This window comes from Kogia breviceps, chromosome 2 (assembly GCF_026419965.1).
Source record: "Kogia breviceps isolate mKogBre1 chromosome 2, mKogBre1 haplotype 1, whole genome shotgun sequence".
Classification (NCBI taxonomy): Eukaryota; Metazoa; Chordata; class Mammalia; order Artiodactyla; family Physeteridae; genus Kogia; species Kogia breviceps.
Window position 1 is genome coordinate 172,682,356 of NC_081311.1, and position 18,351 is coordinate 172,700,706.

Sequence of the window (18,351 nt, forward strand, 5' to 3'; positions counted from 1 at the left end):
CCTCACAATAGCTGTCATTTCTCCATGGGATATTGCTTTTATGAGATTGCCAATCTGTAGACTAAAAGACTATCCTGATTTTTTTCCCCCTCTAATTACAGAGAGAGCATTTACAAATAACAGAAATACCCCACACATGCTGTCTTTTCTATTCAGTGTAGTGGTGGTAACACTCCCCAGTGGCTCAGGAATGATTTCCTGGTATCTTAAGGAAACACCAGATAAACTCTATTCAACCTCCCCAAACCACGGGCGTGTTGCTAACATCACACATGTTCCTCCTTAGTCGCACTAGTTGCTGCACACAGTACAGTACGGGCCTGGGAGACCTAGGCACCAAAATAGCATTAAGAGAGGAGGGAGTCCAGAGGTCTCACTTTGGGTTGAAGATTACCTAAGCTTTCTCTCCCCTTGACTGAAGGGCTTTGACTGGACTGGGATCTTCAAACTCACATCCCATCTGTATGGACTGTGAAGCTAATTAACCCAAGGGAAGCTAAAATACTGGAAAAGATATTTTATTTCTCTTTACTTGTTAGAAAATAAATATTTTATTTTTCCTTACTTACTTGTATATGACAGAGGTAAAATATTTAGAGAAAACAAGAACTTTGTCCTGTAAAATTTCACTTTGGGTCTGTTAACTAGATTATATACAGAAGCAACATTCCTTTTCCAGGAGAAATTCTATACACATTTATGTGAAATTCCTCCTTGAAGAAAGGTAGTTTGCTAAAAAATCATCCCAATTCCATTTTGTATATTATTTTATAGTATATAAATTCCATTTTTACATCATTTTATATTATTTATTGGCCATAACTGCAATGTACTAACAGAAGGGATGAATTTTAATAAATTTCCCTTGGAAATGGGCAAAATCCAAGGCCTTTGCTGTAAAGCATAGTCTTTGTTACCAACCTTTGTTTCATCGACCCTTCCACTGTTGTTAGTTTGTGGCTATTTCTGGTTGTGACAGGTAAGTCTGCATAAGCATATATATATATATTTAAAATAGGTTTATTTATCTAACTTGGTTTCTGCACTCTTTATGTCTATTAGTTTACTGATTTTTTCCTTCAAATTCTAAATTTTGCCAAAATTGCTAAAAACAGAAATATAGCTTTTTAAAAATAAAATCTACATAGTATGATATAGATGGTTTTAACACTTTTTGGTTCAACTGATACCATTAATGTTCATTTAGTCACTGGGGATTCCACAGAGCTTTTTTTTTTTTTTGGTTTTGTTTGGGATTTTTGCCTTTACTTCTACTCCTTAGTTTATAATTGTAAATCAGGAGTCATTTCTCATGGATTATGTATTGATTCTAATCCCAACCTATGCTTTCTGAGCTGGTAAAGTACAAATCATTTCTAAAGCATACAGAATGTAGATGGCAATACAAATTTTTTGAAAGTTTGTATCAAATCAAAATTTGATTCCTTATTAAAATGTGGGAGTTTGGGATTTACATATACACACTGCTATATTTAAAATAGATAACCAACAAGGACCTACTGTATAGCCCAAGGACCTCTGCTCAATATTCTGTAACAACCTAACTGGGAAAAGAATTTGAAAAGGAATAGATACATGTATATGTATAACTGAATCACTTTGCTGTACACCTGAAACTAATACAACATTGTTAATCAACCATACTCCAATATAAAATAAAAATGTAAAAGAAAAAGAACAAAAGCAGAAAAAAATGTGAGGAGGAAATACAGCTAAATGGGATAATGTTTAGCAACCTTAAAGATAGTAAATTGTTTTGGCTTTGCAGGCTGCAGGGTGTCTGTCATAGCCTTGTGCGTACCTCTGCTGTCTCTGCATGAAAGCAGCCATAAACAGTACGTAAACCAATGAACGTGGCTGTGTTCCAATAAAATTTCTTTGCCAAAAAATGCATCGGGGGCATATTTGGTCTCTGTTCTGTAGTTCGCTGACCCTCAATTTGTAGCATAAGCTTGAGAGTCAGACGAATTTGTGTTCAGATTTTGCCTCTGTCACTTATTAACTTCTAGAAGCCTCTGTTTCTTCATCTATTAAGCAGGGATAATCATAGTTCCTATCTCCTAAGGTTTTTGTGAGGATCAAATGAAATAATGTTGGTCAAGAGCTTAGAACTGCACCCGGCCTGTAGTAAGTGCTCAGTATACAGTAGGTCATCTGCTTTTCCTGCACTCATTATTATTTATTATTTTCAGTGTGTCTCTACAGGCCACTGAGATTTGTGTTCTGTAGAACCTCAGTGGTTAGTCTTAAGAGCGTGTCACAGCCCAGGAGCCTGTGAAGCCCGCATCCCCCAGCCTCCCATTGTCTCCCAGACTCACTCATCCTCCACCTCCCCACTCATGCCCAGAGCACTGGGTGGTCTCCGAGTAAAAACATATAGTGCACACAATTTTGGTGCTGCCAAAAGTGGCATCCATTTATGTACACAGTTGAGGGCACTGATGTGAGCAGAAAAGAGAATTTTTTACACAGAAATGAATGTATACACAAACTCAGGATTTTAGGGGAACTATGAAAATTGGCCTTGTGACTTCTGGAACAGAGATGTAGGGTTAGGACTGGAAGTGGCTTGCTGTTAGGAGCACTGGACCTGCATATTAGCATCCTGGAGGCTGTGATACTTAGAATAATTCATGTGCTGAAGTTAGCGTTTCTTACGTTTAAAAATAGTGAGCTAAAGTGTTTTCCATGTGGGTGGAGAGGATTTACTGTATGTTTCAACTCTTAAACAACTGAAAGAAGCTCCACCTTGCATTTTCTTTCTTGCTATCTGCTATCTTTCCGACTCTCTCTCTCTCTCTCTTTTTTTTTTTCTTTTACTATCTCTAAGCCTCAGATTTCTCTTAGCAATAACTGGAAAATTGAAGATAGATTCAGTCGAACCTAAGGAATCTTTTTCCCATTTCTACAGAATTACCCAAATGAATGTTATGCTTCCTTTATATCTTGTCTTTGGAACCCCATGTAGCTGTGTAAACACTGTATAGGTCTGTACAGTGAAGCTCTTTGAGAGCTTCAAAGTTTCTATTTATTGATTGATACCCTCCTTCCGACTTCTAAATTTTAACTGTCTCCAGTGGGGGATAAAAAATTTAGCATTCAGACAACTTTGTGTGCTGCTTGAAAGAGCATTTCAGTGGAATAGTTTTCCTTCTTTTCATGCCCTCATTTGCCATTCAGATTGAATGAATTCTAACGCAGTCGTGTTCTTTATTTGCTCTTTTACTTGTTTGATTCGTGATACTGGGAAAGGGGAGGAGAAGGAAGATGGGCCACAGCAGCAATTGGGCATCCATAATTTGCTTCAAATTCTGAAAAAGGTGAATGGAATGAATTATTCTGTCAGTGGTGCAGAAACTTTAGATTTCCAGGTAGATGAATCCAAGCAGTAGCTGTCTATAAATAAAGGTGATTTAAGTGTTTAGTGATCTTTTATGCAGGGGACTTACTTCCTGAAACCGCTTACCTGCCTGTCCCTGGTGGTAATGAAAGTGGTCGGCTCATATGACTTTCTTCCCATGATCCTTTGTCACAGGTCCTAGTGCCACCAATCTCATAATAGGCTCCATCGCTGGTGCCATCCTGGTAGCAGCTATTGTCCTTGGGGGCACAGGATGGGGATTTAAGTAAGCAATGCCGCATGTCTTCTTCTCAGTGGCTCTGGCACTTCTCTTTTCTGCTTACATAACTAAGTTTTGAGTTCCTGCTACCAGATTTCGAGTTTTAACAGTAAAACTGCTAAAAATAAATATTTTTGTTCAGAAATGGGTCAGAAAAGAGGAAACATGGAACCTCAAATATCATCTTCAGGCAAGTGGGAAAACATGAAATGTAGAAGGCATTCACATGCACTGCTTAAAGGAGAAGTTCTTTGATCAAAGAACTTTTAGGAGCAAGCATCCTGAGAAACATTTATTTATATGCAGATAAGCGAGGAAACTATGTCATTGGAAATAAGTGGATATAAGTTCCTTGTATCTGTTTAAAACTGGTGTGTATGCCATTGACATTTTGAAATTTTTCACAACCTAAGTAACCATTTGGATCTTATTTTTCACATGTAACATGTATAGCTTTGTGATTTGAAAAGCTTCATTATTTTATAAAAACAGATTTTTTAAAAAATAGTTTTATTAATTCCCTAACCTACTGAATTGGTTTCTCATTGGAATTTGAAGTCTGTGGCTTTGTGACACTGACTTTTCTAATGAACTGTTAATATTGACATGACTGGTAGGCCTTTGTGTTTTCATATGACCTTTCAGTTTGGATTGTACATTGATCACTGAAGTAAGTTTGTTTAAATAGACACACCAGATAATCACAAACAAACCTTAATTGTGGTCCAAATTTTTGGACCTAATTTATCCAGTTTGGATGTTTCCATACCTTGGATTCATTGGATAATTGCCTTTTATACCTTTTCGTGCTGTGATGACTTGATTATTGTGGTTTTAGATAAGACCTCCTGTGCCAAACACTCCCTGTGATCAATTCAGTTTCAATTAGATCTAGGGAAACAAATTTAAGCAGGAAATAAGACCGTTACCCAAATTCAAAACCCACTTTGCCTCCATCTGGTTATTTAACAGAGGAAGTTTTTGACCTAAATTGAAACTGAAAGTTTCAATTGAAATTGAAAGTTTCTGACCTTGAATTATCTGAATAATTGCCTTAATTATGAACTTTATTCTATTTTATGTTTGGAATTCTGAATTCAATGTTTTTAAACCAGGTAAAATGTTATTATTAGAAACTAATTATGAAAGAAAAACAAACCAATAGATGATTTAAATAAATTCAACATTTTCTGCTAATTTTGTTATTATATTAAGATTTAATGCATAAGCCTACAAGGTTTTGAGTGGCTTCAAGTTGGAAAGATGTTATCAGATGGGACTTCTTTTCTACAGAGATATTTATAAACTCGAACTTGTTTGGTGAAACAGTAATTTTGGCATCAAAATGCTTTGAAAAACACACGCACACAAAGTAAGCAAGTCCTGTTTAAATTTCTTGTATGGTATTAACAAAATATTGCCCAGATGGTGAGTCTCTCACATGGTACCTAACAAAAGAATGTATGTTTGTTTGGGCTGACCTAATTCCAGCAAAAACTATTCAGTGTCTCATTACTGTACAAATGTCATTGTACGTTGCAAGTAGTTCCATGATCTGTTATCATTCTAGAATGCTCCTTTGAACTTTTTCATAAATATGCCTCAAGAAAAATAAATTTGGCTCATGCCCAGGCTTCTGCCTCCTTAGTGTTAGGAAACCTCAGTTTCAAAGGCCTGGAGAAGAGTCTCTTGGGCATCTTTGCCATGCAGCCACATGCAGTGACAGATGTACCACTTCAGCATTTGGAGATAAGAGCACTGTTCTGTAGCAGGACCTCAAAACAGTGGCCTGGCCTAGCTCACAGCTTGAATTGCATGTTTCTTTGGGGAAAAACAAAAAAGCCTTTATCACTGTGTATATAAGTGGATTAGGCCCGTACAGTTGATTTATATCTGAGAGAGATGTCTACTCATCAGAAGAACACACACACACACACACACACACACACACACACACACACACACACACAAGAGGGGGAGAAATGGATACTTAGTGAGGTGAGAAAAACAGCCTTTGTGGGGATGCTGTGCAGACATGTGTACAGTTGGGCTGTGTCAATACCCCTTCCCATCCCTATGACCCTTATAGGAAAACATCGTAGGAGGTACACAATAGTGCGAAGTAAATATTTGTATGCCCTGAAACAAAGAAAAAAATGAAGGCAGAATTCTCGAACATGTCACTTTAGCCTTTTAAATTTGGAGAAGCTGCTACTCTTTGTGCTATTTGTTGCTCCGTGAGGAGCTTTATATTTTCAGAGTTTAGATCTTTACATTTTAATAGTAACCATGTGGTTTGTATTAAACTTTAAATAACTGCTTCCACCTTGCAATAAAAAGCTCTGGGTGCTAATGATAAAGCTTAGGTTTTCCCACCATTTGGACAGTTTTGGAGAGGATTAGTCTAGAGGTGATTTGGAAGTGTAATTATTTGCTAGTTGAACTGAAACTTCGAGTTTTTTCATTGAGTTCAGTGTAGATACCAAAGAGCTTTCTTTAGAATCAGAAGTTGAAAACAGTTTTTAAAAAGGATTGCTCTAAATACCTTTATTGGAAATCCCTCCTGAAATGGGTTTTTATTACTAGACGGGAAATTGGCAAAGTAGCCTGAAGAATCTGAGGGTACATAAACTTTTAGATTAAAGGAAAATATATTAACTGCTCAGGGGAAGTACTGCTGTTTCCTAATGTCACATTTCTTTAGGTATAACACTGAGTAACATAGATGTGGAGGAAGTATCATACCAAACATAATCTGTTAGAGTATGCATGAGAAATACAGCTGTGCTCTGACTCCTGACACTGTCTGCCATTCTTTATGGTTCCTTTTTTAAACCATATTTCCCCTGAAATAGATGGTAAAAGCATAAGCATATGTGATTGTACATGCATGTGTGAATGTGTACATATCTGTGTGTGTGTAAAGTGATAATGAAGCTTTTTCAAGATTGTTGTGGTCAAAAAAATAATATGAATTTAGATTACTTCTTTCTAGCAGAATAGTAGAGTCTGAAAGTTTTGGTTAACGTAAGTAATACTTGCATGAGCAAGGCTGTGAAACTCTTATAAAGAAAAAAAATGCTTCATTTGGTAGGATTTTTTTAAAAAATATTCTGATGTATTGGATAATGTGGTAGGCATACCTTAGTAACTTCAGTTAATTGCATATTGCAAGTATGAAGATGGCTAAGGGATAATTCAATCTATGAACTCGAACTCTCAGTCTTTGGGGGTGTCAGGATTTTTCTTCTCTGAGAAATCCTGTGAAAACTGAACACAGGCCCTTGGCACACCAATTTGTCCAACTTTCCACCACATCTGCATCGATTTACACTCACCCCATGCTCTTTTTTTCTCTCCATCCCTACGCACACTAAATAAAGCTACGAGTTGTGATGCAGAAGATTGCAAACCTCTGTCCTGGTTGACTCATGGAGACTCATGGCCCCTATCCAGTGATGAATAATAAAGCTGCTCCGCTAGGTTATTAGAGCTGTTGCTTTCCCTGGACTTTGGAAAAAAATCGAGAAAATGAAGGATCGTTTTAGTAGCATTTAGGATCATTCTCTAAAGCTTAGGAAAAGTGACAAATATATAAAAAGAAAATTGCATCTCTCCATCTAAAAATGAACAGAATTGCTGTTATTTACCTCGATATGGCTTTTTAGCTGAATTCCTTAAATCTGAAGACAGGAATTTTGATGTGAACAATATGGTCATTTATATGCACATGAAGTATATCAACATCATAGGCAATGGTAGTAGAAAAGAGGAATTCTAGGTGATGGTAGGAAAAGAACTTGAAGGTAATAAATGATGCCATAGTTTGTTGACAATTCATATCACAAGACTTTAGGATGAATATTGAGTTCTTCCAACCATATTATAATCTCAGTCTGTGGAAGACTGTTGCCATGTCCCATTATTCTTCTGCTTGGCTCTCTGCATGGGATTTGGTGGCAGGAGTGGCCGTCCTAGCCTGGCAGAGCTCCTCCTGACATTAAACGTGTTAATTTAATAAGTCTGTGGAATTACATATGTGGTTTCCTCTCTATGAGAAGTTACTTGAGATACAAGTCCTTACTGAGCCTGACTTGAACTCTGTTTGGCTTATGTTCCTTGTCATTGGAAGTGCTAAAGAAAAGACTGTTTAGGTGCTTGCAATAAATGAAATGTAAAGGGCCGTGTCTGGATTATCACAAGGAAAGTTAACTGAATTGTTTGAATGTCACATTGGATGAAATTTGAAAGGAACTTAATATTGCTTATTATATTTTCTCAAAAAAGCAAATGTCCTTTTTTCGTTTTTCTGCTTTTCATTTTTATAGAGTCAGGAAATGGGATGAATTTTAGGTAGTCTTTCCATGAGGAGGATAACCAGATTGCCGCTTATCGGAATTCCATGACCATATCCCAGTGCAAAATAAGGAGCCTGATTCCTCTAGTACCTGCGACTCCTGGGTTAGGCACTTTCTCACTCAGACCTCACAGGTGGTGGTGGTGGTGTTGGGTTGGCCAGAAAGACCCAGTTCAGCTCCCTGGGAAAGGGAACTCAGTCTAAGGTGCCCAAGGAGGCGGGGTTGGGCAAAGGGTTCTTGGTGGGCAGGTGCTAACTCATGGAAAGAAAAGGTCTTAGTGGTGGATAGACATACCCTTAAAAGAAGACCTAAGACTTTGCAATTCCAAGATGGTTATTGTTACCTGAAGTGCTTTTTAAAAATTTTGTATAGATGTATATGTAGTATAATATATAGTAGACAAAAGTACAGGTGTTTCAGAAGTAGTGAAAATGGATGAAAACTGGGTCAATGCAGGGTTTATGGATTACACTAATATTTTATAATGATCCAGAAATGCCTTGCAGGTTATGATGAAAAAGTGAGCTGCCTTCAGAATCTAATGAGCAGAGGTACTCAGAGGAAACACTTGTGGAAGCAAAGCAGCAAAAGCACCTACACATGACAGCTGTGCTTTCACATTAAAATAGAACAAAAAGACTTGACAGGCAGTTCTCAACATACAGTAGCCCATAGTGGTTTTACAGTTTACCCCTGAGGAGCCCTCAAAGTCAGCCTGCTGCAGGAGTATCCCTCTCTGTCTTCATCACAGGGCTCCACTTTCTCCCTGCTGGGACATCAGTGGAGGAAACGTGGTCCTGGAATTCCCCATTAGTTTCTAGAGTCCATTTTCCCATGGACAGGAGGGTGGCTTGGCCTCCTGGTCTGCCCTGGGAGTCCAGTCATACTGTAGAACATTTTTTGTATAAAAAAAATGCAATCTAAGCTTCAAGAACTGACTTTTAAAAGGAGCACAAGCTTTTGGACACTAGAGGTTGCCTGTATGCCAGGCTGAAATGGAATTTCATATGTCCATTCAAAAATGAACCAGGGAATTCCTGGTTAGGACTCAGTGCTTTCACTGCCGTGGGCCCGGGTTCGATCCTTGGTCAGGGAACTAAGATGCTGCAAGCTGCACGGTGCAGCCAAAAAAAGAAAAAAGAACCAGATTGCCATTATGACCGTAAACGTGGCTATTTATCTGACGTTCCCTGAATTTGAATGAGGGCGATATAGTCACTTACATGGGTAGCATGAGCACACTTGATCTTTCCTCCACATCCGCTTTTAACTGGGGAGACATTAGTTTAACATTTCTCATGAGTTCCAGCAATACATATCTAAATAGGTTGGGGCTCCTAGTCCTTCAGGGTCATTTCACAAGGTCAAGCAGTCCCTGTTTTTCCCCACCTGATTCGCAGGATGTGTGGTTCCTTATACATCTACCTTCAAGGGCAGTGAACATAGGTAGAGACACAGGTCCTGTGCTCTGAAGGAAACTAGCTCACTGACAGATAGATACATCACGGGAGACTTCCTGTTTGTTCTCACCTCTCTTTACTGGGCAGCTTCAGTAATGGCTGCTTTTAAGAATACTGACCCAATAGAGGGTTGAAGGGGTGGGAAATGGTGAAGAGAAAAAAATAGCACTGTTGGACATAGTGTTTGCACTACACGTTAGCCAGTGATCCACATGCTTAAGCCATGAATGAAGATGCCATAATGAAAACGTTAAAAAAGAGAAGGGAGATTTTCTTTAAAGATTTTTATTTTTGCTATTTCAAAAGAGAAGCATAAAAGTGGTCATCTTGGAAAAAAATAAGAACTTTGCAGGATGTCTTTCTACATATTTTGAGCTTTGGTATTGTTTTTTATTTTGAATTACCTATGGGCGAGGAGGAATATACTGTAATCCTTTTGGTACTTAGGGCTGTAAGGGTATCCAACTGGCCCCAAATGAGTGGGCAGGGAGATGAGAGATCCTGGGGGCTCCTTGGTCTCCAGTTTTGCATGATGCCGCGGTGGCAGCTGCGTTGCACTCGCTCAGTGTGCAGACTGAATGCATGAGCCCCCTTGCTTGATGGCCCACATGAAGCCAGACCACGGGGAGGTTGCAACTAACTTTGGTTGTTGCCTTGTAGTGTCTTGCTGGTTCTTTCTTTTCTCTTTTTAAACATAGGAACCTCTTTTTAGGAGACCGGACACCGTGAGCAAGGCATTTTAACTTGCTTACTTCAAACTAAGCTAAGCTGCTGCATTTGCTTAACTAACCCAAGCCTGTGTCCATTCTCCCTTGAGTGTACTGTCTTACTGTGCACTCAGGTTTTCAACTCTCTAGGTAAGAAAAATGCTGGTTCCAGAGTAGGGTAAGAGCTCACACCACCAAGGCAGCAAGATAACTGAGTAGAGCAAAGTTTTTTTGTTTGTTTTTGTTTTTTCCACTTTGACAAAGGCTGATCCAATGATAGAGAACTCTCAAGTTCTGGAAGGAAGTAGCTATAAGACTTGAAGAATTTTTCTTAGTTTTGCTAATAGCCCCCTAAGTGGGAGAGACTCCCTGGAATAATTTACATCCAGTTAAAATTAGCCATGTCATTTACTTCTGAAATAGACAAATTGGGCTGCTGAGGCTTTCTGTGATTTACAATGAACAACTTGAAGCTTCTTTTGGTATTCATAAATGAATATACACTGGGAGGGAGGTTGTAACAACATCCAAAAGTGTGAGCTGTTCTGTGTTTCAATTTCAAGTTATTTGGGAAAATCTGCCTCGGGGCCAGTCGATTACTTTGCTCTGGAACTAGCATTGTTGTCATTATCATTACCCTTCTCTCGTCACGATCCGATTAATATTGTGAATTTTCCCCCTCTGTTTGCATCTTCTTTTGACGCACTCTGGAAGAAATGTCAAGAAGAGGAGGTTTGATCCTACTCAGCAAGGCCCCATCTGATTCAGAGGCACTGGATGAACGGCATCTTGCACTGCTGGATTCTGGGTATGACATACTTGCAGCATCGTTGCCAGAACTATTAAGTCTGTAAACAAAAACACTGGGTGGTAATGACTACAGAACTGAAGTTGGGATGACAGGGATGGGGTAAAAGAAAACTGTCCTTTTTGGAAATAATTTCCAAGAACCCCCTTCCACCACCTGTCAATAAAAGGGAGCAAAAGACAATGTTATAAAAAGAACGATTTCAGAATCTTTTTTTTTTTTCCAATGAAAGGAACAACAACAAAAATTAAGTGCAATAAAAGAACCATTAAAAAATAGCAAATGTTTTTTTCTTTCCTCAGCCTGTTGGCACTTAATATCTTCTAAATGGTTTGGCATGATTTTTTTTTCTCTTCCTACCAATGACACACTCCAGTGGCATGAAGGTCAAAGGGTAAAATCTGCATGGCATATACAACAAGCAGCTAGCAAGCCAATCCACAGCAAAACCTGCAACTGAATTCCTAAGGTGAAGGTGACAGATGAGCCCATGGAAGCTGCCTGACCCCCAACCCCCTAGTCTAGACCAGGCCACGAGGAGCTCCACACAGCCCTGCTCTTGTTGATTCACTTTCCTGTTGTCTTTTCTCCTGGACCGAGCATCCTTTGGAAATGGGAGCTGGATTTTGAACAATGAAGCTATTGTATAGTTCTTTTATAAATGTAAATATGGAAATAAGAGATTTTGACACATCATTTTCACTTGTCTATACTGAAATATTTCTCTTGTAAAGGTTCTCTGTAAATTTGAGTTTATTGTTTGCTCCCCATCTTTTTGGGTTCTTTTCTCTCTTTCTGTCTCTGTCCTTCTCTCTTGTAACATGTTGTACAGGGATTCTTAGGTTTGCTTAAAAAAAGACAGATGTGGCCACAGATTTGGGGATTTGGGGCACAAAACAGGTGCAATTAAAAAATGAAATGCTTGAATGAGATGAAATGCTTGAAACCAAAAATAAAGGGTGGGGGACACGAAGAACAAAATAACCCATATGAAAAATATAAAAATGATGTAAATGCAAATATATGTACTAAGTCTCTAAATTTTTTTTGATGTCATTATAAACATATGTATATAATGTAAGAAAGTAGACACCCTCTCAAATTAATCACAAAAGTGCCAAGCTCATGATTTTAGTTTTTGGTTCTGACAATTTTCTTTCCCTGTCTTTAATGTGAAAGGAGGATAAACTTAAAGCCTTAAATTAAAAAATAATTTTTAAATGTTGAAAGCTTGAGGAAGAAGTTAAGCTTTCCATTTTTTTCATATCTGTTGTTGTCAATATTTCATTCATGCTTTCAACTTCCTGCCTCAAAATATATATGGTAGTTATTACCCACTGTAAAGCTGGTAATGGGGACAGAAACAACAATTACCTTCTTGTGAGCATTGTTAAAATAGGCTTTACTTCTGTGTGTTGTATTTTCAACAAACCTTGTCTGGCCCACAATGTATGGACGGTCCGTGGAATGTTGCGCTGGATTACAACGGGATTCTACTATATACAAATTCACATCCTTCTTTGCCCTCCCGGCAGATTTGCAGATGTAACCTGGGTTCCCAGGTCCCTCTAAATTTAATTCACTGTCATTGAATTCTTCTTCCATTTAGGGTCAAGATAGCTTTTGTTCAAGTGTTAAGTATATACGTTCATAAAGAAATTTGGTCCCAGCTTTGTTTTGAATGTAAAAACTTGTACATGATCCTTTCAGCAAGCATCCTTCTAGAGATGAGTTTTACTGAAGGCCCCCAAAGAGCCCACGCTTCTTTCATGTCCTGTTTTTAGAAACAGGACATCCAATTGTACTACTCACTTCTTCATGACAACCAAATTAGTTGCTAGATTGAGCTTTAAATTCCTCTTCAACGAGATTCATGACAGTAGCCTCACCACTCTTGCTTGGACTTTGCAAAGGATTAAGTCCTAAAAATGTACTGCCTAAACAGTGGGGTTTTTCCCAAGTTATCTTTAATTGTGGAAATATCGCAATCATAGAACAGAAACCTTAATTTCTATACGCTACAATAAACCATAACCTAACATCTTAATCCTGTTACTGCTTTCTGAGTCCTAGGTGCTACCCAGGTATGCAGTCTTTCTCTAGAACTAGCTGTATGTTTATATCGTACTCACAGGGCTACCTAAAAGGTTTATCAGCCTTACCCTTGGCTTCGTAAGACACAGGGTGTATCCCTCTACCAAGCGGCATTGGCTTTTAGGGGAAGCTTGGAGGAAACTCAGATTACTCGGCATCTCTTCCTGTCACCACATTGTCTATATCTCTCTGTTGCTGGGTCCTATTCATTAGTGGATACTTAGCTGCTGCTGAGTCCACCGTACACATTTCACTGCTGTTCCAGAGGCACCACGGTGACTTAATAGATACAAACCATGGTAGTGCAAACGAGTTAAATCTATTGTTAACTTTTGAGCATTTCACAAACAACATTGTAAATGTGCGATGTTATGTTTTAAATCAGACCACAGTGGTCCCCAAATATTATGTACATATGGCAAATGTCAGTGTAACTTTTTGTTACGCTGGCAATTTCATAGGTAACGGAACCTATGCTCCAGTGTTAAATTATTTGTGTGTATATGTAAAATACACAAGCTTTAAGCTATCTGTGTATGACTATGAAAGATAATGCAACCATACCAGTTGTGAACAGTGGATTATAGTTATTTTTGATGGTATTAGGTTATGTAGTTTCAAACTCTGTTGTATTTTCTCTTGCATATGCCATTCATTTGCTGATTCTTGTGATGTGAATATGCCTTTTTATTCATTTGAGCTCAAAACACAAGCATATCACTGTTTAATGTTACCCAACAAGAGTTAGTGTTAAGTGATGACAAGTTCCCATTTCACCTGCTTACTTTTGCTACGTTAATTAATAACACATGGATGAGGAGATGTGCGCTGACTTCATTGCTCACCCTGGGATACTGCATGAGCCCATCAAGTTAGAGCGACTCCTATTAGATAAATGAGCAGTACACATAAGTGCATGTTATAAAACATGAATCACGTAGAGCTGTGGAGTTTTACCAAGTGGTATGTGTGTGAGTTTAGTTTCTGTTTTTCTTTATTTTACTATGCAAAGATGGGAAATGCACAAACTTCTCAAAGACTAGTGTCTGAAGAACTTTCCAAACAGTACTTGAACCCTTTCTTTAAAGTAATCCCATCATATTTTATAGCCATTGTTGCTTCCATTGTTAATTTTTATTTTTAAATAGTTTCCAGTATTTTTAAGTGCACAACCTGAAGTTTTGTTGGAAGTTAATAAATTCATTCATACCTTGCTGGCTGTCTATGGATGGAGATTCAGTAGTCGTTGTATGCATCTGTAATCAAGTGTATATTAAAACTTTTGTTAACACTGAGTGTTGTAGCTTTTTACTTTGATCATTTTTCTTAAACCCTTTTTCTGTGTTCTCTTGTATTGTTGATTAAGTGGCTGTGCGCCTGACACGATCAAGAGTTTTAGCACTGGTCTCTTAATCAAAGGCTCACTAAAAATTTAATCAGTCAATGGAGCAAAATAAAATCTCTGATTAATGATAAATATATTGCTGATTAGGATTCAGTTTCAGTGGATTTATTGGAAATGCTTTGCTTTTTATAAGTCAGGGGAAAAAAACCACCTTAGGATTATACCATTACCATTGTTTTTTCTTTAGTGTCTCTCTTCTGGGTTTAAAGAGGGGATGGCTAGTCATAGCGTCCACACTTTTGAGCTGGTACCATTAGAATCAAACTTAAAAGAAAATAGAAGTATTTGGTTATCTAAATTGTATGATCAGAAACATTCAAAGAAGGAAGGTATTTCCTCACACCTTGCATGGGATTGGTCATCAAATAATATTCATTCTTTTTTTTTTTTTGCGATACGGGGGCCTCTCACTGCTGTGGCCTCTCCCGTTGCGGAGCACAGGCTCCGGACGCGCAGGCCCAGCGGCCATGGCTCACGGGCTTAGTCGCTCCGCGGCATGTGGGATCTTCCCGGACCAGGGCACGAACCCGTGACCCCTGCATCGGCAGGCGGACTCCCAACCACTGCGCCACCAGGGAAGCCCAATATTCATTCTTCATGAAGGTCTCTCAGTGTTTCCTCTCCCTTCCTACTGCCATGCTTTGGTGTGTGCTCAACAGCCACATGTATCTCACATGTACCTCACGTGTACCTCACATGTATGTAATGCACTAACACGGAAAGAGCCTAATCTGACCACATCATTCCTCTGGTAGAGTTTGCAGGAGCTCTTCATTTCCTATAGGATAAAGTCCAAACTTAATAATGTGACTTAAAGTGCTGGCTGCCTTTCATGGCCTCACCCTTGTTTATTTTTCTAGTCTTCATCAATTCTTATCCTCCCATAGTCACCCTACTTACAGTTCCCCTCAAAGAGCCTCTCTGCCCAGGTCTGAACAGCCTTATGTAAATTTTATGTCCACTCACCATAGTTCATTTGTTTCTATGTCATTTCATGTAATGAAAGAAATATGAAACACTTAAAATAACATGAATATTATACTTTAAATAAGAAAGAACATTAGAGTACAATTCATATTTGACTTTTAAAGGAATTATCTGATTTTTATATGTTTTCCTTTCTCATTCTTTTTTTTTTTTTTTTTTTTTGTTTTGTTTTTTGGGTTTTTTTTTTTTTTGGTCTTACGTGGGCCTCTCACTGTTGTGGCCTCTCCCGTTGCAGAGCACGGGCTCCGGACGCACAGGCTCAGTGGCCATGGCTCACAGGCCCAGCCGCTCTGCAGCATGTGGGATCTTCCCGGACCGGGGCACGAACCCGTGTCCCCTGCATCGGCAGGCGGACTCTCAACCACTGCGCCACCAGGGAAGCCCTCCTTTCTCATTCTTTTTTTGAGTTTGACATTGTATTGAATTCTCCTTGCTCCCTTGGTAACTGACTGTGAAAGGTGACCCAGAAACCAAAAACTTCCTAGAAAATCGAACAGCAGCCCTCAAGTCAAAACTTTGATATGAATAAATAGGTAGATAATTCATATGCTCACAATGGGATCCTAAGTAACTTTTCAAATTTAATGTAGGCCCCCTTTAGGTTAATGTATGAAAGTTAGGGATTTCTACTCATTAATTTATTCATTCGACATGCATTTAGGAAGCCTCTATGCCAGGAACTCTTCCTGGGAATTGAAGGAACAAAAGAAAATTCTTGGCCTAAAGTTGTTCACAATTTAGCAGGGAGAGACATGTGTTGAAAATCACAAAATCAAAAACCTCTGAGCCCAAGGTGCTAAGTAGACTAAATCATGTAGGAAGTGAATAGAAGAGAACTGATGTGGGGAGAGGGTTGCAGGAAGGCTTTCCAAAAAGAGTGTTGAACTATCTTGAAAGATGACAAGTTCACCAGTCTAATAAAGTGGGAAACACTCAAGGCACGGGAAGCAGCATGCTTCAAGACCCAAGAAGAAGAGCTCAGACACTTCGGGTTAGTAGTGCTAAATGTCTGTTTCCTTCCATTTTGCTAGCCCGCCAACACCCCTCTCCCATCCCAGCCCGCCCACCTTCTTCTCTCCTTCCTACATTTCCTGAACTTGATCTATAAAAATTCTACAGTACTGTGCCAGGTCTCAAGGACACAATGACTCTGAGCTCTCAATCTTTTAAATGTAACATTTAGATTCGATGTGATAAGTGCCCCAATAGACATTAAGTAATTAAGTGCCTCAGAAGAGGGGAGGGAGACTCTATCCCTGTCCTTGAGATCAAGGAGGGTTTCACAGAGGAGGTGGCACTTGAGCGAAAGGCCGTGTGGTTGGACCTTCAAACCATGATCACGTATTGTTATGTTTAACCAGGGCTCATTTTGGTTGACAGAAGGAAGTCCATCTACAAATGCCATGGGAGTAGAATAACCTGTAATATTCAGATCTAGTTTTCTGTTTCAGATATCTGAATTTCTTTTGCTTGAGTGATGATGACGATTATGAGGTTCTCCATCAAAACCTTATATTTTTAGATATTTTTCCACTGATGAACTCATCATGGATCAGTCTTTAGTATTTGGGGTTGTCATTAATGACATAGAGGGCTTCTTGACCCGACCTGTAAACCTCTAATATTTTCTTAGAATAAAAATCCCTGGCTAATCTCAGTCTGGCGTGAGGGGGTGGATAAGAACCATAAATGCTTTTAAAGCAACATTTTAGTAAGTCCTTCAGTTAATGAGGGGTCAAAATCATTTTCCAAGTTCAGCTGCACTTCCGGTCCACCAAAGTTAGTGTTTATCTATCTTTTATGCCTTGGAGAGAAGGTTAGCCTTCCTCAATCTTTTCAAAAACCTATTAGCCTCTCTGGCTCCTTGACTAGAACAAGTTATTGGTCACGTACCTGACTTCCGGAGAGAAAGGAAATGCCATGATCACTCGTTACCTGAACACAGTTGTCCCGCTGGGATCTGCTGATGCACCTTTGCCAGCTGATTTTTGTGAGCACACACACTTGGCCTGGTGTGGCTGTCAAGGCTGCACTTGTGACCCCATAGAGTTCACTCATGAGAACATTTATCTGACTGTGATGATCACTGAAAGCCAAATCGGCCCAGTAAATTGAATGGTCCTACAAAAACAAGGCAAAACAAAACAAAACAGAAAAATCTTCATCCTGAATGATCAGGAGGGTATCAAGAGTTCTTCAGATCTCTTTGGAGCTTTAAATAGCTTCCAGCCTCAGGAGGTAAATGAGCTTACAGCAAAGCTCCCTGCTTCTCAGACCCAGGTGTCAGGGAGAAAACCGAAAACGGTAAATGACATCAGGGAGGCCTCTGCCCTGCAGCAAGAGACAGCGCTACCACTACCGCTACGGAGCCAATGTCACTCCCATAGAGAAAGTGAATGGACGATACTCAGTAGGTTTAAACTGCTTTTCCTACATAGGTGAAATGGCTGTGAAGCAAGGGTGAACCGTTTAACATCTGCAGGAGCCAGATCCCCAGATGAGTAGGACAACTCAGTCTAGGAGATGAGAGCGTGAAGGAGGCTGAGCTGAGCAGGAGAGCACACAACCTGTCTCTGTTCAGCTCCAGCCAATGGTCACCGTGTGGAAAATTGGACCCTTGGTTGCCCCTCCCATTTATCTTTCTAGAGAAGCCCTAAGTCCAGATATGTATCTAAAATTTCCTACTTTTAAAATCATGCAGCCAATTCATATTTCAAAAACACTGTGTGGATAAAGACAGTGCAAACAGAACTTGTCTTTGCACAGGATTGAGCCTATGGCCCCTAGTGGGCCCAAGTTCTGCAACAAATAATGAGACGTTTTCACGTGTGGCCCCTGCAATCGTCCGATAGTTCCAGTGAATGCACAGATGTGGCCTTGACCCCAGTCAG

The 18,351-nt window shown here is 39.3% G+C and overlaps 1 protein-coding gene across 3 annotated transcripts in view; it reads left to right on the forward strand.

Moving 5' to 3' along the window:
* Window positions 1-14,363, forward strand: part of ADAM23 (ADAM metallopeptidase domain 23) — a 160,224-nt gene extending 145,861 nt beyond the window's left edge. The window contains exons 25-27 of one of the 3 annotated variants that reach the window (XM_067026671.1): window positions 3,557-3,647; window positions 10,881-10,974; window positions 11,351-14,363. In XM_067026671.1, the coding sequence (XP_066882772.1) occupies window positions 3,557-3,647; window positions 10,881-10,929 (140 nt within the window). In that variant the 3' untranslated portion in view covers window positions 10,930-10,974; window positions 11,351-14,363. Of the gene's footprint in view, window positions 1-3,556; window positions 3,648-10,880; window positions 11,258-11,350 lie in introns of those variants that run through there. The other 2 variants (XM_067026672.1, XM_067026673.1) reach the window with 2 other exon arrangements.
* Window positions 14,364-18,351: the final 3,988 nt, after the last annotated feature.